The 20,594-nt window shown below is 40.3% G+C and overlaps 3 protein-coding genes across 3 annotated transcripts; all 3 read right to left on the reverse strand.

The window, feature by feature from the left end:
- Positions 1-1,637: 1,637 nt before the first annotated feature.
- On the reverse strand, positions 1,638-11,656 carry hspa4b (heat shock protein 4b). Its single transcript, XM_076291732.1, has 19 exons — positions 11,353-11,656; positions 10,783-10,840; positions 10,431-10,571; positions 9,968-10,090; positions 9,748-9,847; positions 9,498-9,631; positions 9,037-9,281; positions 8,768-8,844; positions 8,488-8,639; positions 8,037-8,143; positions 7,769-7,902; positions 7,451-7,638; positions 7,189-7,281; positions 5,275-5,433; positions 5,051-5,176; positions 3,641-3,748; positions 3,432-3,551; positions 2,418-2,579; positions 1,638-2,114 (listed from the first exon to the last, which is right to left on the reverse strand). The coding sequence occupies exons 1-19, from the start codon at positions 11,457-11,459 to the stop codon at positions 1,917-1,919; spliced, it is 2,532 nt and encodes an 843-aa protein (XP_076147847.1). The 5' UTR covers positions 11,460-11,656; the 3' UTR covers positions 1,638-1,916.
- A 936-nt stretch (positions 11,657-12,592) lies between these two features.
- On the reverse strand, positions 12,593-15,927 carry uqcrq (ubiquinol-cytochrome c reductase, complex III subunit VII). The gene is made up of 3 exons (XM_076291733.1): positions 15,857-15,927; positions 14,797-14,968; positions 12,593-12,785 (listed from the first exon to the last, which is right to left on the reverse strand). The coding sequence occupies exons 2-3, from the start codon at positions 14,948-14,950 to the stop codon at positions 12,682-12,684; spliced, it is 258 nt and encodes an 85-aa protein (XP_076147848.1). The 5' UTR covers positions 14,951-14,968; positions 15,857-15,927; the 3' UTR covers positions 12,593-12,681.
- A 669-nt stretch (positions 15,928-16,596) lies between these two features.
- Positions 16,597-19,705, reverse strand: gdf9 (growth differentiation factor 9). The gene is made up of 2 exons (XM_076292870.1): positions 19,352-19,705; positions 16,597-18,119 (listed from the first exon to the last, which is right to left on the reverse strand). The coding sequence occupies exons 1-2, from the start codon at positions 19,701-19,703 to the stop codon at positions 17,209-17,211; spliced, it is 1,263 nt and encodes a 420-aa protein (XP_076148985.1). The 5' UTR covers positions 19,704-19,705; the 3' UTR covers positions 16,597-17,208.
- Between the last annotated feature and the right edge of the window lie 889 nt (positions 19,706-20,594).

Below are 20,594 nucleotides of genomic sequence, written 5' to 3' on the forward strand. Positions count from 1 at the left end.
GCTATGAAAGAACATGCGTAGCCTACTTTCTAAACGTAAAAACGGTCAGCCATAGATAAACGTAGCCTACCTCTGTCGTGGTGGCTAGTTGCACCAGGTAGGGAAGATGTCCTGAAGTGCACGAACGTTAACCTTATGGCGGTCTTCTGATTGGTGGCGTGCTAAAACGTTTTCCTATTGCATCCATAAACAATTTTCTTGCAGCGAACCGCGCAAAAGCAAACTCCTGGCACTTTAATTTCTTTACACCATGGCTTGTTAGTTCTCCCCCGTTTCCAACAGCTGCCCATCTGCATTTATTTTTTAACTTTTGACACCTGCCTTCCTTTAGCAACAACGCATCCATGACAGCTAGTGGCCTTGCCAAATAGACGCACACAAATCATGACGCTAATATGCGAGGTTCTGGTAGGCCCACTGGTTATGGTTTTGTGCTATACATTAATAATATTTTATAGCAAAGTTTTAAGTTGACTATTTTAATTGTATGGTTATTTTTTGTCAACATACACTCACAACCTATTGTCGTTAAAAGTGAGGCCTAAGCAAAATAGGCTACAAGGCTGTCTGTGCGTCACAAACACGACTGACCCCCTTACTCGACACGCTCAATCAAAACCTTCCGTCGCAAATTGTGAAAAACATTGTTGTATGTCATAACAGACGGGATAATAAATTGCATAGGCTACGGTTTATATTGCGTCGCTTTACACATAATGTTAAGTTGCATTGATTAAAAACTGTAACAATAATAGTAGCCTACATCGGGTGGCATAGCAGGCTATCTGTTCAAGTCATAGGTGACACCCAAAATGAATGACCTCCCCTGACAAGAGTTCGCGATAGTAAGTGTCTACATTGATGCACGGAAAGAACACCGCCTCCGAATTCGCACATAGAGCTCACAATATCATATCCAAAAAAGTTAAACGGATTGGCCAACCTCATCAGCTGTCTCGATTGTGTCACTATAATCCAACTTTTAGACCGTTATAGTCCTCCATACGTGTTCTTTTTTTTAAGCAAACGCCCGAGACAAGTGTGTAGCTACAACATACAAAGCGAAACTCATGGCTGACGTAGGCCGTATAGGACGTATCGTCTTGAGCGGTCACGGATTGAGACACAGAAAGTTCTCAAGAACATTAGGTCTTTAAACATTTACCTAATATTTGTAGTTGCCTTAAAAAAGGAAAAGCAAAGGTGACAGTCCCCCCCCCCTCCTTTTTTTTTCTCATCGGATCTGCATCGATCTCAAATATGACATTTCTAAAATCAAATTGACGGAAATCCGTCCTATGACGGAGAACTTTAATCCTTGCAGACAGCTTCACACTAGCCTGCTGAGTGCTACAACCGCGTAGAACGCGTTAATCTTTCAGAAGAGCCTACTGTTCTTTATCTACATTTAAAATGTCTTGCAACCCCATGGCATTTATTGTTATCTAAAACACACCGTTTAAATCGTTCACACACGATCCTTTCGTGCTACTTACGGGAAAACAGGAACTAACGGTCATATGACTTCTAGGGATACGAGGGAGGTCGATTGGCTGATTCAGATCTCTGAATTCTGGAAGGCGGACACAAATGCGCTTGCACGCGCACAAATATTGAAACACAAAGGAGGACACAAGTTATCTTTTAAGGTCAATATTTATTAAAACGAAAGTTCGACACAGACCTCAACAGTTTAAGCTCACAAAAGAAACGCCAGTATGAATACCACTTTGTCAATAACCAGGCTTATTGCATTATGCTTTCACTTTTTTCCCAAATGAAAAGAAAGTACATGCACAGGTGGCCATAATTTCTCAGACTGCCAAAACGACCCGAAGCATGGCTATGGTGGAATGACTAAAGAGCAACATTTCTGGGGAAACATGAAGAAAGAGAGAGAGAAAAGGAATCCAGCTTCAGTCAAGGTCCATGTCAGGTTTGCTTTCCGCCGACTCTGTGCCTTCGGCGCTCGGAGTTTCGGAGCCGGGTTGCTGGGTCTCGTTAGCCTCCTGCCCGTTGACTGGTCCATTCTGCTCAGGAGTCTTGTCGTCCTTAGGTGCCTCCACTTTAGGCTTGGGTTTGGTCAAAATTGAATTACAGGAAGAATACAATTCCTGGGAATATTTGGGGAAACGATAGCTTTAGTTATTCTTTCCATGGTTATTGTTCTCAATATTAGTTATTACTGTAACAGTTCCACCAAGTTTCATCGTCAGCCCTTAGTATCCATAATTTACCATCATTCAAAATGTACTTCTAGTAAAACATATTTTTACTCAGATGTAACTGCTACCAAATTTAATTTAAAGAACATTTCCATTGCCCTTACTACCAAAGATGACCTCTATGGACTTGAGGGTCATATGTTGGATGATCAGAGGACCAAATTCCACCTCTGCTTGTAGTTGTGTCCTCACCTTTGTTTTTGATTGTATTTCTGTAATCTTCACAGCAGGATCCACAGACAGACTCTGCTTACTCTGCTGGTTCATTTTGCTGTTCATCCAGATCATGGCCTCCCCCACCAACTTGTCTGCTTTATTGACTTCAGCCTCCTCCAGATGTTCATACTGCTCCTCCTGAAAGAAAAAGTAAAAGTTTAAGGTCAGTTGTGTTTTGAGTCTCAAAAAGGCTTTGGTCTAGCATCATGTTTGTAGCACTTGGTCTTATATCTTGCTTTACCAATACTGAAAGGGCAGTGGTAAAGATACGGAGAATCTACACAAAAATGAAACCGAACACGTCAGTGTTTGGTGCACCTTCACACTTTACAGTTTGGACCAATGATGTATGAATAAATCCATGTGGTCACCATTCAATCTCTTATTAGTGTCTAAACAGTTTTGTATACACATTAATGTAATTAACAGTCACAAAATGATTGAACCTACGGATCTAAACATGGTTCTTTTATTAACCTTTCCCTGTTAGACAAGTGGCCTAAGTCCCTGAGTCCAATTGGTGATAATAGCATGTTTGCAGTGCGCTTTCGAGATTACAAACCCAGATCTTGGATCGTGTCTTACATCTAGTCTAAAAGATCAACCAGTTTGCAACTGAATCCAGATCTTGACGAGTACAGAGGTGCGTTCAAATTCGCAAACATAGGTGAACATTTACAAACAAGTTCACCGTTTGCCTTGAGTTTTTGGCGAACGTTTGCAAACAGTCAGAGGAGGTAGTTCTCCCCGAACATACAGTGGCTGGGAGTGGGCTTGACGAAGGTAACAATGCAATTACCGCTACAATGGAATGTTAACACCAAATCTTTAGAAAAAACATGTTCACCACAAACGTTCGCCAATGTTTGCCGAATTGTAACCCACCCCAGGTGTGCATAAGGAACCATCTCACTCCTGACACCAGCAGAATGTCTTGTTAGTAGTAGTCATGCTCTGTGACCTTTAACATTACAGCCATCTGACATGTACCTTAGTTTTGTAGGCTTCAATGATTTTCATATACTGTTGAATCTGTTTGCCAAGCTCCTCAAATGCTTTCGGTCGCATCTCAGATTCATGGTATCTGTCTTGAACAGGCTGACCAAGTTTCTGGAAAAGTGAAGAAAGAGATTCATATATTTGGCCCCCTTGTACAGAAAGCAGAATGGGACTGTAGTTTTGAAAGTTTTCTGTTTTACCTTAAGATCTGCCAGCTTGTCAATGTACACCTGTTTTGACTGGTCTTCTCCCTCCTCATACAACCAATTCTCTGTGTCCTCCAGCTTCAGAGAGAAAGCATCCCGATCCTGAAAGGACAAGATCAAAGACATCTAATTAATTAACTCACTCAACTCAGGGTAATACATCAAGAACAACAACAACAAGGGACCATTTCTGATGTCTGATCATTCAAACTGTTATACTTCAAGTATAGTATAACAAAAGCACTTGCAAATCAAGATGTACGGACAGAACAGCTACCAATTAGAGTGATAAAACAAAAAACGCTGTTTCACAACCCAACATTATGATGACCAGTTGTAAACGTACAAACTCAACCAATGCTATCTGTTCTATTTATACAGCTGCTGACATTATTTTTCTCTTTTCTCTAATGAAATGGTGACAATTGAAAAGAAAAGCTGCATGCCAGGATATTTGAAAAATATACAAATCACTAATTAGAACTTTCATGCTCATATCTGTCAAATGATATGCTGTAGGAGAGATTTTTGCTGTAGGAGAGAGTTTTCTAACAACTACTGCAGGGTTAAAATCATTTTCCTTTATTGTCTGGGCGTATACCATTTTTTTAAATATTCAACAATTATGGATGGTAACACCTTCACATGCTTCACGGCATGTACTTGTTGATTGTTTGAATTAAACCTTTATTTAAGGTTAAACCCCACAAATCTGGATGTCTATAAATCAAGGGAGACATGTACATGGAACACTTTGGCATAGGTAAGTGTGCAATTTAAGATTGCAATTTAGAGATTGTCATCATGTAGTATGAGCAGGGTGTTGCCTTCATGAGATCGAGAGATAAACAAAAGTTGATATAAAAGGGCAACTACGAAATGGCTGGGTGTGTCACACTGTAAAAGTCCTAGAGTATTATGTAATGCTGTAGGATCTTTACATTTAAAATGACAAGAATCCAGGTTCTTTCTTCCACAGCCTAGAATCTGTTCTTGTGATTTCTACAATAGTAGAAAGACAGCAAGTTCAAATATTTCAAAGAAATGTCCCTCAACAAGCAAACAAACCATGGCTCATGCATGTAGATTTGGTTGGCGGAACGAGGCAGAGAGGTTGGCAGGCACATGCAAGAGCAGTACAAGCACGGTGCCTCCTTTGGAATTTGGCTCTCAAGGCCATTGTCATGAAAGCTGCCACTGTATAAAGAATTGGCCTGTCGCTAACCCCCGCCCCCCATTGTTACCGTGTGAAAGGGTGGCGCTTAGCGACAGGTCAATTGGCCATCTTTTTCTTCAATGCGTTACTAAATATAACCGCAAAAGCACACACAGCCCTAGGATATCTTGTAAGTCCATGTTTTGAGCCATTACAATGCGCATTGCCTCTCTGAGGAGTGTACTCACGCTTTCACTGATGAACTTCTCATACAGGCCGTGGAGCTTGTCTCGCATGTCGTAAACATACTCCTCCACGCTGTTCTTTGCATCATTGCGCTCTTTCTCCAACTTGTCCTGCATTATCATCTTTCCCTGTAGTCAAAATAAATATGAGATCAAGTCTTGACATAGCAACAGACATGACAATCCAGGTGATTGAGATAAACTGTCATTTGGCAAGGCCACCTTACCTCGTTTTCGACAAAGAGGTTCAGCATATCGTTGGCCAGCTGCCATTGTGGACTGTTCTCAATGGGAAGCTCGTGTATTTTTGTCTTGACTTTGGGCTTCTTGGCCTGTGGCGGCTGGTCGGACTTCTTCTCTTGTTTTCCCTCCTCTGCTGGTGAAGTCTGGAGAAACAATCACATTTATGTTCAGTACCTAATTAGTGCTTTTCATATAAAGTAACAAATTCCGTTTACAAAAAAACCCTGATATAATTGGCAAACATAATACATCAGTAACTGACACGGGTGTTAAATCAATGTCACAGGAGACAAAGATGGTGCCCGTTTCCATGTCAACCAAACACTTGACACATTACCACCAGCCGGCTCTACAGCAGTGTCTGAGCAGAGATGCAAAACAGTAATGAATGAGAGGATGAGAAAGTCTGCCGGACTAGCCTAGGCAAGGCACAGCACTTTTACTTCTAAAGCACATTTCATACACAGGGCAGCTGAATGTGCTTTACAGTGTCAAAACATAAAAAGATAAACAATAAATTAAAAGTAGGTTAAAAGTTAATATGAATGGAATAAAACAACTAACACAATAAAATAGATACTCAGTACAAGATTAAACATGGTAAAATAACTAAATGGCAAAATAAAGAGTGCAATAAAATACAGCATTAAAGCAATATAACTTATAGAATGAACTAATAAAACAAGTTAAAATAAACGAAGAAACAACAAAACAACAAGCCTAGGATCTGCTCATCTCATATTACTGCTCTATGGTCTGACTGACTTACAACTGAATACTGTATTGAGCACTTTGCAATTTCATTGTTTAAGAATGATGACACTAAATGGTTAAGGGGTGTAAAGTCGGTTTGGGAGTAAATGAGAACATCATTTTGAAACATTTTATCACAAACCATTAACCATAATCAACATCTTATTCAATGCAATAGTATGATTTCAATACCAGAAATATATCTCATAGTTAAAGGTCCAGTATGTAGGAAATAATGGAAAATAAACTGTAACCATTCCAAAAATGATCACCATATGTTGTCAGAGAGTGAGGAAACACGATGAATTGAAGTAATGGCTTATTTGACAACATTACTCTAACCCGTGAAACCCCGTAAAACCCATGAAAAAAAATCAGTTACGGGGCGGAATCTCTTGGAATTTTCGTTTATGTTTTGAACGATTAATTCTAGAATAGCGTATTAATAATGGGCTAGCTCGTCCTCCTATTTGGGTTGCCAAATTAGCAAAGGCCAACTGTCAACAGCTGTCAGTTGTAGTCATGAACGCCTAAAAGAGGCAGGCAAATTTCCAAAATTAAAACAAGAAACAAATTAAGTGGACATCGGAGGAGCTTCTGAGATGGTGACGTCTTCGTCAAACTAAGAATATCAAGTCTGACGCAGAGCTGGCCATATTTCTCCACAACAGGTAGCCTATGCTAAACTTCATCTGCATCGCTAACTTCAGCTAAATATGTTACGTTGGTTAGAGAGGTATTTTTTGTTTTCACTGTTTCCGTAATGTGTAGCTGGGTCATGGTTGGAGAAACGTTAAAGCAGCTGCAGGTCAACTAACGTTAGCTAAGTCTTCATTACATCTGGCAACCCAGAAGAGCCTCGCGTCTGGTAGTCTTGAGAACGTTCACCAGTGTTTTGATTTTGGCCTACAGAACGTTCGTTAACAATCCTACAAATCGCACCTTTAATGTCATTAGCAGGTCACATTTGGAACCAAGCTTGCACATTCTTCTGTTGCTATGGTTTCCCCACGATGTCAATATGGAATGTGGCCATCAATAGTGGATGTCACTGAATGTTTGCTGACTGTGTGCCAAAGGGCATCTAAAATTATGCATAACAGTTTGAAATATGTAGCTGGGTTAGTAGTCTGCTGGAAACCTACCTCCATTTCGTCAGTTTCAGCTTTCTTCTCTCCATTCTCAGACTGACCATCACCTTGGGCTTTTGTGTCCTCGGGATCAGTCTGCATTTTGTTCTAAACAATAAAACAGAAATTACATTTCCTTTAACACTATTATATTACCAACGTGAATACAATTATTACATTTCACATCTAAATGTAAAGAAAAATGTGAAGTGAAAGATGCATTCACAGACAATGTGACCAATTTAGTTTGTATACCAAGACCCCAACAGTGCAGTACCTCTTCCTCCTTTTCACTGCTGGGCTGTTCCGTCTCCATTGGCTCTTCTGCCTCATCCGATTTCTGCACCTCCACCAGCGACGCGCTGGACACGCTGAAGATGCCGTGGACATTAATGCGCACTTTAACTTTAACCTTTGAACTCTCACCTGTGGCCTGAGGGACCACCTTCTGGATCACATACTGGCCTACGGAGCGAGAGGAAAAACATGAAGTGTGATTCATTTTATCCTGCAATGAATTTGGGAGAAAATATTGTAAAATTTCTTGAGAAATAAAGATTGACTGAAAGATTGAATTTCGTGCAGGTCTCCTTGCCTATTGTGGGGTCTGGATAAGGCGTGTCCTTGGGGCAGTTGTAGTAAGCCTCAAGGGAGAAAGGCTCCTTTCGGTAGAAGGTCAACACTTTGGAGAACGGGGCGGCATGGTTCTTTGGGAACACTTCACAATCGCTGAAATGAACATGCAGCAGATCAACAAATAGATAAGACATTCGTCACACCAATCAAATAAAGCATAAGTCAAAAGGAGCAATAACATGTGGTGTGGTGTGGACAAACTAGACCAGAATCAAAACATGACATACCTCACTCCTTCCTCAGCAGCGGAGTTCCATTTAAGAGAGATTGGGTAGGAAACCACATCAGTGATAGAGAACTCACGGACTTTGAAAGCAGGAGACAAGATAGCACACTGTAGAGAGCATGAAAGGAGAGAGAGGAGTAGTTAATACATGGATGAGTTCAGGTTTTGCCATTATCAACATCAATACTTTACAAGGCTCCACACAAAAGGCTTCAGCACCGAAAATTACTTCAAATATATGTAGGTACATACGTGTGTAAATTACTCGTCTATCTGAAGTCTTATACAGTGTGTGATTCATGTTCATTCTACCTTTATTCATTAAACGCCTGTGAGACAGCTGGATTAACACTGCAGAAAATGAGTAGCTACAGCACATGCTGAGTAAGTGCTGTGGCTAGGAGGAGCTGCCACTGAGGACCAGAGGGAGAAAAAATGAAAAGGGAACGGACCTGTAGCGCACATCCTCTGGCCACCGCCTCGTCTGCATTTAGAGTCGTGCTCAGCTCCTTTCCAAAGAATTTGCTGATTCGCTCTTTGACAGAGGGGATTCTGGAGGCTCCACCCACGATTTCCACCGCATATATGTCCTCGTTCTTCAGGTCTGCCCGAGCACAAAAGAGAATGATGTCAACACAACAATGCCCCCTCAGACACTCTCACAGCCACGCCCAGTGGCGCACGCACGCACGCACGCATTCAGTTCATCAATCAAGGCCCTGTGCTACTCACTTGCTTGTTCCAATAAACTTCTCAGGGGGGCCTCCACTTTGTTCAGAAGGTCGGTGCACATTTCTTCAAACTGAGCCCTGCAACACAAACACACATAGAAATTAAGTTAAGTCAGCATCAATAAAACAAATGATAGACAAGTAAATAAACCATTGACATTTTGGGAATCTTGTCAATACCCAGTTGTAATTTTTTTTTTTTTTACAATACATATTATTAAAAACATTACTCACAGACACCTTCTCAATCTTTTTCCATCAAGTACTTGCCTGTTTAACTTGCTGGAGACATCAATGTCATTCATGAAGCACTCAATATTGAGCGGGAGGTCAGAGGCGTTGGCACTCATCAGCTTCTTCAGTTTCTCACACTCCTGATAGAGGCGCACCAGGGCCCTTGGCTTTGACCTCACGTCCAGCTTGTACTTTTTAGCAAATTCCTCACAAAAGTGCTTCACCAGCATCTCATCAAAGTCCTTGCCTCCAAGCTGTGGGTCGAAAGCGGTTGCTAGGACCTAGAGAGAAATAAAGCGAGATATATACATGGGAAACTGGAAATAAAATGATTGTCTATGCATGTGCAATTAACATCAGTGACAAGTATAACTGCACAAGAAAAAAAATCTCTGCACACATACGTGTTCCTAACAAGGATTATTCATTTTTGATTATTTCATTCTCACTTGGTGTGTTTATAACAGGACTTGTCATAACTTGACAAAGGCATTTACCTTCAGCTTGCCTTTGTTGAAAGCACACACAGACACTTGGTAGCCAGAATGCCCCAGGTCCACAAACACCACAGTCCTGGGCTTCTCCTCAGGGTTGGGCAGGTCCTGCTTATAGATACCGTAAGCCAAGGAAACTGCAAAACAAAGCAATGCAGTGAGCAAATCTGTCCATTAAGTTGTGTATGCTAATGTTTACAAACTCTCTGTGCATGTAGATATGTTTCCTGTGTGCATGCATGACCAACAGTACCTGCAGTGGTTTCATTCATGAGTCGCAAGCAATTCAGGCCAGCAATTTGTGCAGCATCTATAACAGACCTTCTTTCAGCATCAGTGTAGTAACCTGGGACCTGAGTATCACACACACAATAACAATGTAATTAACTTGAGAAACAGAACACAGTACGAAGTGTGTACAGTGCAATGCATTGTCAGAGTGCACAACGCAATACAGACAGTAATTCACTCACAGATATAACACAGTCTGCAACAGGCTTTTTCAGAGCACTTTCAGCAGTCTCTTTCATCTTGGTCAGCAACATGGCAGTAACCTGTTCAATGCTGAACACCTTCTCCTCCTCCATGTACATCACCTAGGTTTAAGTAAATTAATAATGTTATTGGCATAAGGAAAATACATATCTGGCATTTCACCAGTAAAATATTCACATTAGTCATACCTGTCGAGCAAAGCTTATTCTAAGCTTAATCACACGCACCAACATGTTTGAATACAACTATGACAGAAAAGATTATTTACTATTGACAATAGCCACACCTTTCCTAAAATTATCTACACCAAGCACAACTGCAGAAGAAGTGCTGCTCATGCAGTTCAAGGCCCAGATGGGCTGGATGTCTATGAGTATGTTTACATGGGACAAATTGGGATAGAATGGTGTAAAAATCGTGTTTAAAAATAACATCTCTTACCTTGATGCCAGTTGTCCCTGTTGGCATCTGAGCAATGTCATAAACCAGGCTTGATTTCATATTCTGAACAAATGGATCTGAAAAGGCCCTGCCATGGAACCGCTTAAAGCCTTGGACCGTGTTCTTGCAGTTGGTAACAATCTGAATGTATTTTTTAAAACACAGATAAATACATTAGCAAAATACATAGGCCCATTTCTGTTACTTAAACTGGCAAAGATGCTCATTCACTGGCACAAACAATTCGTTTTTTTTCCCTCAGAGCGCGCTCTAGTCATTCAGTCAACACGTCAATGTAATATTCCTCTAATATAACCGTTCAACTAATGTTATAGTTGACAAGAGATTTCACCTGGCTTTTTGCTGCAGCGCCGATGAAGCGATTTCGTGGGCCAAAGGACACAAATGCTCTGAAACGCACAAATATAAATGTTTAAACCATTCTGTCAACACAGTTTATTAGGAGATCAGTCAGATGTTCGGCTATCAGCTATCGTTAATGATATTAGATGTAAGGTATGCCCATAGCTCGTCAACCTGCCTATTGGTGGATTTGACATCGTTGGCGCTCCCATGAGGCACTCCTATTTACTGTAACGTTAACATTGGGCCTTTGCATCAATCGCATTTCCGTAGTCAATATCCTATGGGTACATACATTTTAGACAAGTCGGTTCATCACATTGTAGCAGTGGCTGGCTATCTTAAATTAGCCATCTTACCACATTCTCGAACAATGTTGCTCAACCTACGAGCTAGCCAGCTAAGCTATTCCCTTCAAGCTAGTAAGCTAGCAAGCCTATCAACCAATACAAAAGCATGTTTCGCAGACAAAAATACCTGATGGAAAAAAACAAGCGCTTCTTCAACACGTTCTTTAAGACCAATGAAATGTAAACATCTTCTTTAAAGGTATACTTACGGAGTCAATCGGTCGCTGTATTCATTAGCTACCGTCTCAATACCCCCAGCTCGGGCTACTGCAATATAGCAGTTCAAAAAACCAACGTCGAATCCAACGACAGACATCTTATCTCAGTTTGTAACGTTACTTACAGAAGTTGCTCAAGACAAAACACTGTTAACAGTCCAAAACCCAATATCTGCTTTTTTTTTAAAATAATTCAGTGGCTGGATGGTTAATTCATTATCCCTTATAACTGCATTAGGCAGCTAGCTAGCTCTGTATCAAGCTCACTCGCCGGTTTCTCATTGAAGACAGCGTGACAGAGTACATAATTTCCGGTTTGGAAGCATCACGAAAATTCGAGTACTTTCTCCGGGAAGTCAAAATAAAAGTATTTTCTTACTCTCTGGACCTGCACCGCTTAGTGCCACGATTAAATGTCAGTTTTAACGATTAATCTAATTATGTTATTACATTCATTTTACCAAGATAACTATTACACCACCTATCATTTTTAAAATAGCGTTTGCTGATGAGTACCAGGAAGTAGGAAGTCACTGACCATACAGTATTCAACCTTGTTTTAGGATACAGTATTATACTAAATTAAGATCAGAAACTTTTCACATTTCTCCTAATTTCCACATACTGGGATTTAGGATTTTTTTTGACATCTGTGATAAAAAAAAAACCCTGGTGATCTTCTACCAGTCAGTTGTTGTCAGCTTTCTCTTTCATGCTGTATTTAGTTGGGGAGACAGTTTTAAGAGCTACACCATGGGAATGCTCAGGTTGAGAGAGCTGGCTGTATAGTTCTTTTCAAACAACTGCTGTCCTTCATACAATACATGTACAAGGCAGGAGTATGTTTAGACTTTTGTTACGATCCTGCCACTGCCACCCCCCCCCCCCCCCCCGCAACCTATATATTTTCAACACTGCTCAAAGACAGGATGAAATTGACTTTTAAACAACCTCTCTGGTCCAACCATGCCATCCTGCAATCCACATCTACTGTATACAACATCTATCTGCATCATAATGGACCTTCCGCCCTGCTTCCACCTGTATGTTCATTCTGAATGTGTGGACGGGGGCTGTACATCACCTCAAGAAGTAAAGATGATTCCACAGTGTACATCACTGCTGGTGAAAGTAATCTGCTGTAGATAATTGTACTCACAAATAATTCCATGTCTTAACCAGTGATGCACCAAACTTCAACATAGAAACGTAACTAAGCACACACAGGGCATTCTTTTTCATAAATATTTTTATTGGGTAATCATACAGAAAAAAAGACAACTTGAAGAGACAGGGTTCTCCAGGAGATGTTGATTGGATTTACTCATCGGCTTCACTCGTCTCAAAATCACTGATGTTCTTTTTTTTGCCTTGTTCATGGACACTGTTTCCCCAGGTGTATGTCAGGTACATAATGGTCATAGCTGTAATAAGAGAAAAAACAAATGATAACTTGAATTTATTTGCAAGGCACTGCAAATTGTGCTTGCTCAGGTGCGGTTCACCAACAGGAGCAGACAGTGAAATATGGTGCGTTGAACTCGACTTGATCCAAGGATTCCAACAGTGCCTCATTTTTCAACATTGGGCATAAGGGTCACAGTGTATGTGCATTAACGCACATTGCACATTGTGACACATGGTCTGAAGATCATGCATGTCAAATTCTGTAAAGATCGGACAAAATTTGGGACCTGTAATCCTTCGATAAAAATTCAACATGGCGGAAATAGGATGCATTGATCCAAGGATTCTAACAGTACCTATTTTTTTTTTTTAAATCGGGCCTAGGGGTCAGGGGTGGGCGATATGGACGAATAATAAGATCAATATTTTTTGTGATTTTGACGATAACAATAATTTGACAATATCCTTTAAAAACTTGTTTTTAAAAGTCTGAGTTATTTTACAGCACATTATTTATGAATATCATCATTACAATAATAACCAATAACCTAACCTGTGACTTTTTAACCAAATTAACCAATGCAGTCACTCTACGACATTTCCAATTCTGCCCCTACTTGTGTATGTGGCAATGACATGGTCTAGCCAGCTACATTAGAGAAGATAGATAGGCTTAACAGTTTCCCAAGACAAAGTCTGAAGTTCCTTTCAAACCTTTACTAGTATAACAGGTTAGACCTTAAACTTACTGTATGTATGACTCACATAATTGCACAATAGATCTAGGTTATCTAGTTACAGTTTAAATCTATTCAATTTATTACACACTGGTATTGAGGGTCTCTGGTAGCCCCTCCTCTCCCCCTTGGTTTTGACCCCCCTGTCTCCCCCCTTCCTCTTTCCTGTCTAATATCTTTATGGAGAGCGGTAGGTTGACTGATTGCAGCCTCATAAGCAATCTTATAAATATTTATATTAAATATTGTCATCCATAAGATTGTTTCACTTTATATTGTTTGTATTCAGTTTATGTATATTATTTGCAAGTTATTTTTGTGAATTTACTTTTTAAATGCATTGTTTACATGTTTACGTCCGTCTAGCCACATGCCAAAAATAGCCCTCCAGCGATGTACAGTAGTTTAGCTAGGTAGCTGGGACAGCACATTAGCAGCTTTTTCAGGAGCTATTGGCAAACTGTATGCTTTGCTGTGCGTGTGTGCAGGTATGTTTTGTTTTTATTCTTCACTTTACATGCATTTTTATCCTTGCCTGTCTAATTCCTTTATGGAGAGAGGAGCTATTGGCAATCTCACCCTGTACTGTATGCTTTGCTGTGCGTGTGGGCAGAATAAAACTTAAGCAGTATCCCGTGTTTTGGGTCATCTTTATTAATAATCAACACAACGCAGAAGTCTACCCAGTTACACTTAGGTTTCACTGTAAAAAACTAAGCAGGCCTACATCTCAGTTATTTCCCTCTATGCTTTGTTTAAGAGCAATCATGTTGGCTAGAATTCCAAGTTACAGAATAGAAACTAATGCATTAGCTTATGGCTATGTGGAATAAAGAGATAGATAGAGAGATAGATAGATAGATAGATAGATAGATAATTGATCCTCAAGGGGAAATTCAAGATATGACTTGCTCTGCTGCAGCCAGGGGCTTCTCTTGCATACACCTCCTGGATTTAGTGAATGTATGGAGTTTCGATGCGTAATTTGAGTGTTACACCGGTACGGACCGGACCTTTCAGAGTTGGACCAGGGACGATATCTCAAAAGGTCTAGGAGCAGGAGCTGCCCAAAAATTAGGGACCCAGGAATAATAAGATGATGAAGAAAACTTTCAGCAAGCACACTAATAAGGTAGGGAACTTAAGAAGAGTGTGCTGCTTTCAGCAAGCACACTAATAAGGTAGGGAACTTAAGAAGTGTGTGCTGCTTTCATCAAGCACACTAATAAAATAACATGATGCAAAATTGAGGTGATAACATGGTTGAAGGCTTGATAAATTGTTAACTTACGTGGTGCCCATTTGAAGACCGATGCTCTGAACCGTCTCCAGACGTTTGGGATACCCTTGGAAAAGTAGTTAGCAAATGCCTTCTGTTCAAAGGGGGAGATGCTGTAGGTAATCACATGCCTAATCCTGGCGAGATCCCCAAAGTGTCGTCCCATTTTATCTAGAGAGCTGGTCTAAAGAGAAACCAAATATAAAGAGAAACCACATAGATTCTATATGACACATTCATAGTAGCACGTTACTCACACACAAAAACACACAAAACCAATAATGGACAAAACAGAAGTGTGATAAACTAATGTTAGGGTTAATGACAGGTTTTGGACACTGACCAAATATTATCAAACAATTGCCAAGTGGATGAGTTAATCTCACAATTAACCCATAACTCCCACCACAACCAACTCACAACAAGTTTGATGACTGTTCTGAAGATAACGTTAGCAGCTAGAACTGGCTAGACTCAGTCTGAATTGGGTAACAAGTTCACTGACGTTAGCCAATGTTCTGTTCAGCAGTGAAGTTAACTTACACTGAAATAAACAGCTTCGACAGACAAAAACCTACGACCTTTAAACTAGCAATCACGTTATTAACATAACGTTTACAGTTTAACGCCTTGGAAAGATAAAAGGGCCTACGTTAGCGCGTCCAGTGAGGTTAGCCGAGTTTCACTAAGGTTAACGTTAACTTCAATGACACCAACGTTAGCCCTAACCCTTACATGATTTCTGAAAATATTTGCAAACACTGATATTGGACTTAACTAAATATTACCCAAACTCTCTGAATGTGCAGTTGTTTAGCCGTGTCACTACATTGCCCTTTGCGTCTAACAGCTAGATCTAGAATGCTACATTCTAGCTTCTAACGTTAACGTCTGGCTCACTTCACCGAAGACCTTGTTTGACATTCGGAACACTGCAAATATCTTACCAGCAAGGTAAATTACTTAGATCATAAATACATTGAACGAAGTCTACAACCGGCGTACAGAAATGTCGTTACTTACAATTCAGACAGGTTAGAAAGATAATTTTACTACTGTGCGAAAGACAAACCTTGCTACTCCTCCAGTTTCAGTATGGCGATGATAGCTGTGTTCGTATGCTAGCTTTATGTTAGCAACACGGCCTACCACAGAAATAAAGTCTGGCTTGATATTACTACTGCCACCAACTGGCCGGATGATAGATCATTACACATACCCTTTTAGATCTTGCAACAGTCTGTTCATCTTACATATTCCTCGAAAGATTATTGACAGCAATCCTGTTGCACTTGGTTCCACTTTTTTACTAGGCATACGTGTAGTGTTGGCTAACTATGTTTTATTATCATTCATCGAGTGTAGATCTAGCCTGTATGATCCAAAGATAATTTCTTGAAGATAGAATTGCATAGTGAGCATGGCATGTAGGTAGCCGAACCTCTCTCCTAACCAGGGGAGGCTGTCAGGTGAAAATTTGGCTGTAACAGTCAACCGGTGTCAGAGAGCCAAGTTTCCTGAAGACATGCATCAGCAGGATCAACCATAATGAGACAAGCTATAGGATTTTGCTGTTATGAACGTCCTGTTGTATATTATAGCCTATTTCAGGAGATTGCTGTAGTGCAAAGAAGAAATAAAATTGGACATTTACAGCAAATATCAAATAGACCCGAATATTTAGTCCTAACAAACTTATGATTCCTGGTGGGTGACATAAACTTGCCTTTTTTTTTTATTTAACTTTTTATAACATGAATATTCATAAATATTCCTTTTTTGTGAAATCAGTTATCCAAACAATAACAGTGAATTAACTTACATTGATAGGCATGTCAAACGCATTTAGGTAGACTTCAATATATAATCAATAGGCATTTAGTAATTTCCTTGACAACAATTAACCCAGATTGTCCAGAAGGACAACTTATTAAGTGGACTTTATGAACAGGGGGGTAGTACATGAGATTGTTTGTGAACTACAGGTATAAAATTGTAAAGTGTAAAAGAGTTTGCACAGGGGCATTAGATTACACTTCTTCATCTGCCCAGATATTCTAAAATTTCGCCGAGACAACAGAATATTCAGAAAGTACCAACAGAAATAAATTAACAGAAATAAATTAACAAAAATAAACATAAAATTATATCAGTGGCGATTAAGGTAAACAAACAAAAAAACAACACACAGTATCACATAATATTACACATACAAATATACTGTAGTGATGTAAGAATGAAATGAATGAAAAATTTGAATGAAAAATATGAGTGTCCACAAAGTTATAAATAGTTGCACGAGGACTTGGCGAGACTGACCCAAACACCTTACCATTTAAATGCCATTGGATTCAGACACTAAATGATAAGACACTAACAGATGCCAAAATGCTTAATGAAACACCCCTATCTGATGCTAGAGTTTTAGCGGCAGGTGCACTTTGTTGCAATCATCTCCTCATACTCCTTATATGCAATAGAGCCATCATTTTCAATGGTCAAAACACTAAGGGGGTTATATTCTGAGGGGACGCAGGAAGGCCTAGGAACAGAAGAGTCTAGCTTCTCGTAAATTATGTTCTGCACCATGGTGTGCACCGGGGAACCATACATGTAGCCCAATGCCCGTGGGCAAGTACCCTTGCAGTACCTCGGGTTGTACTTGTGAGGAGCGATGATCCAGTGGTCCAGCTTGAGCTGGCTGAAGCTCACCCTGAAGTCATACAGCTCGCAGTCATCCGTCAGGAAGTCGTGCTTGGGGAGGAAGATGGTAATTCTTGGGTCAGGTGTCGGCTTGCCTCTGGAAACGTTCCGTCTCCTCCTCCAGATCCTCCTCGCTGGGCTGAAGCCCATTGGGTGGCTGAATGTGGCGCGTCTGCTCAGCCCACCAGACATGGGTTGGGGGGGCCACCTCTGGTAAGCCAGTTCACTGGTGTCGTTTAGGTACAGCAGGAGCGAAGGGGACCTCAAAGTGAGCTCCACGGGGCCCTTGTGGTCATAGCGGACGCCGCCGTCCACCACGCAGGTGAGGTTGATGAGCAGATGGATGTCCTTCTTGTGCGAGCTGAAGAGAGGGTGCATGAAGGACGTCACGTTCACCTCTACCCACTTCAGGCGGCCTCGTCTCTCCATATGCACTGGGAATGCCACGGAGAAGTGGCTGTTTGGGCAGCACTGCTGGGCCGTGGGGTTGTACTCTTCGATGTCCAGGTAACAGAGCGTGGTGAAGGACGCAGCCTTGTCCTGGTCAAAGGAGTACAACAGGACGGACTTGAGAAGCTGCTCCTGAGGCCTCACTCGATTTAGACTGTAGGAGAGATCCTGCATGAAGATCTCTGCAGAAATACATCAGTAGTCATTCTCAGCAGTCATCATCAGCAGTCACTATGTAAATAGTAGCAATTATTACATAGAATGTTATTTTAGCACAGGTTTTGCTTAAAGTGAATCGTAAAAAAGAACTGACACACCATGTACTGCTGCTGAGGCAAAAATATGTATGTATGTGTGTAATTCATCACAATCAAATAAAGAGGTACAGAGTGCTACCCAGTGAGATGCAAAATGGTCTCATTCAGAGCATCATCATCGAAAAACTGATTTTAAAATAAACGAATTTATGCTGTTTACTAGAGCTAGAAACAAGATAAGAGTGTGCAAATAACCACTGTAAATGGCTCCAACATGGACAGTCTCTCTGAATATATCTTGGCATTTGACTGGATGATGAACTAGCTAACCTTGTAAACAAACTGCGACAAAAAATTGGTTTCTTCTACAGAAACGAATCCAGTCTCCCTATGCATAGTAAGAAAATAATTGTTGAAACATTTTTTTGTCATTATTATGTCAGACTATGGAGATGTTATTCATAGAAATGTTCCTGCTTTCATCAAGGTCCTGAACACAGTCTGTTCACTCTGCACACAGATTCATAACTGGTGAATTCATAACTTGCCCTTTATGATGACGTAGGTTAGCCATCTTTAGCAGAGAGGAGAGATACACATTGTTATTTATCTATCTATAAAGTTATACCATTTCATATTTCAACTATGCTTGAATCAGACCAGATCATATGACTGTTTGATGCTCAATGTTCCTCATATTCCTTCCGAGCTGGGAGACTTTTGCTACAATGCCCTTACTTCCTGGAATAATCTTCAACGCACTGTAAAGATGAGCTCTTTACTATATGGTCAATTTAGATCTCTAATCACAAACCTTCCCACGTCAATTTGTAAATGCTTTAATTTTTTAAAAATCCTTTCTCCTCTCAAATGTCTTCTCATTGTTTATTTTATTTTTGGTGCATTTGCACATTTCACTAGGCTACTACTAATTTTTATACTAATTTCGGCATAATTGAAAGAGGGCTACCCTCAGTGAATGATCAATTAATAAATAGCCTAAAGGTTGAATGAAAAACGTCATCAGGTGTGATAAAAGGCCTTCTACGCGTTTTCATTTTCTTTTTCATCTGTGCACAAAGTAGGCCCCCGCACCGAGGAACCGACAGCGATACCTCATGTCTAGGCTACAACATCAGAGCTTTGACACTACCTACCTTCATTTTCCTCCAGACATTCATCTCGAGGGGTGATCAATCGCACCGTGTTGTACAGATGACTTGTCTCATGAGTTCTCTCCGGTTTAGACGACATTTTGTACAGCCTTTTCATGTACCTGACATATCTTGATTCAGGTTTTGCTCTTGGCGATAAATCATGCCATGGCTCATTATCCGACAATGCCTTCAACAAGGGACTCAAAATACTCCCGTGAACTGTAGGGTCACTCGGTTCTGGTGGCTCGTCGGAAATAGTTTTGAGTGATATGGGTAGCACACCGTGTAGTATGAGAAGTAATATCAATCCGTTTAAGCATCTTGCACAGATCTCTTGAGTCAGAGCTGCCATTGTTGATACGTCCGTCAAAGTTTAGAGATCTACCGACAGTCCAGACAATCAAACGGTCCAGATTGACAGGTGCACGTAATCAAGGGTGAGAACTCGTCTCATGAACGAGTTTCCCTGTGCTGTGAAGGCAAGTTTTTAAGCATGTTATCTATAACGTTTTAAGCATGTTAACATTAAATGCATGTGATTCCAGATGCATTCTGTGTAATGCATGAGAGCTAATTTGTTAATATCTTGCTTATAGGCTTTGATGTGTCTTAAGAATCTGTCTCCTTGAACAAGAATATAGTTGACCAATATCCCATGAGATCAAAAGGGCAACAGAACCTGCATGGGGAAAGTACCAACAACCTGCCCTTTGGGGAAAAACAGATGGGCATCTTTAATGTGAGTAGCAAAATATGTTTCCAGAGATTATTTACTAAAAATACATATTAAACAAACACATAGGCCTACCCAGTTATCTTAGGCCTACTTGTGAAGTATTGGACCACAATGAAGTTGAAATCATATTAACACATCAATGAACAACATTAGTATATTTTTCCATAGTATCTTGCATACTGTTTTAAAAAGTCTTGTTCGTTGACAGCTGGAGGTGAATTTCTAAAGTTTGTTTTCCCAAAGGAAAAGAACTGGTGTTTAAATGGCCTTTTCTTTGTTTCACAAGAAATATCAGCTCACCTAAACCCTCTTTAGGAGAAATATGGAATAGGAAGAAGAAAAAAAGAGTATTTTGAGATCCTAAGTTAAACTTAAATTAGACTTGGGCTAAAACAAGAGCAGGACTATTTCTCAGGAGTTGAAATTGAAAATCACATATTGATGTTTAATTGTGCTCAATTATGTATTGGAGAAATAGAATAGACAAAAATTATCATACCAAATTTT

Source organism: Alosa pseudoharengus, unplaced genomic scaffold (genome assembly GCF_046254945.1).
Source record: "Alosa pseudoharengus isolate Yale_2024_CS ecotype anadromous, Long Island Sound unplaced genomic scaffold, YU_APseudo_1.1 YU_APseudo_1.1_scf_19, whole genome shotgun sequence".
Lineage (NCBI taxonomy): Eukaryota > Metazoa > Chordata > Actinopteri > Clupeiformes > Clupeidae > Alosa > Alosa pseudoharengus.

Bases quoted from the DNA above. Each gene is read 5' to 3' on its own strand.
- gdf9 (XM_076292870.1), bottom strand. From the start codon at position 19,703: ATGGCAGCTCTGACTCAAGAGATCTGTGCAAGATGCTTAAACGGATTG. The intron at 18,120-19,351 runs GTAGGTAGTGTC...GTATTTCTGCAG, and splicing joins ATGTCTGGAGGAAAATGAAG to AGATCTTCATGCAGGATCTC.
- hspa4b (XM_076291732.1), bottom strand. From the start codon at position 11,459: ATGTCTGTCGTTGGATTCGACGTTGGTTTTTTGAACTGCTATATTGCA. The intron at 10,841-11,352 runs GTAAGTATACCT...TGTGCGTTTCAG, and splicing joins TACAGCGACCGATTGACTCC to AGCATTTGTGTCCTTTGGCC. The intron at 7,282-7,450 runs GTACTGCACTGT...TTTATTGTTTAG, and splicing joins GCAGTGAAAAGGAGGAAGAG to AACAAAATGCAGACTGATCC.
- uqcrq (XM_076291733.1), bottom strand. From the start codon at position 14,950: ATGGGACGACACTTTGGGGATCTCGCCAGGATTAGGCATGTGATTACC. The intron at 12,786-14,796 runs GTAAGTTAACAA...CTCTTATTACAG, and splicing joins GGTCTTCAAATGGGCACCAC to CTATGACCATTATGTACCTG.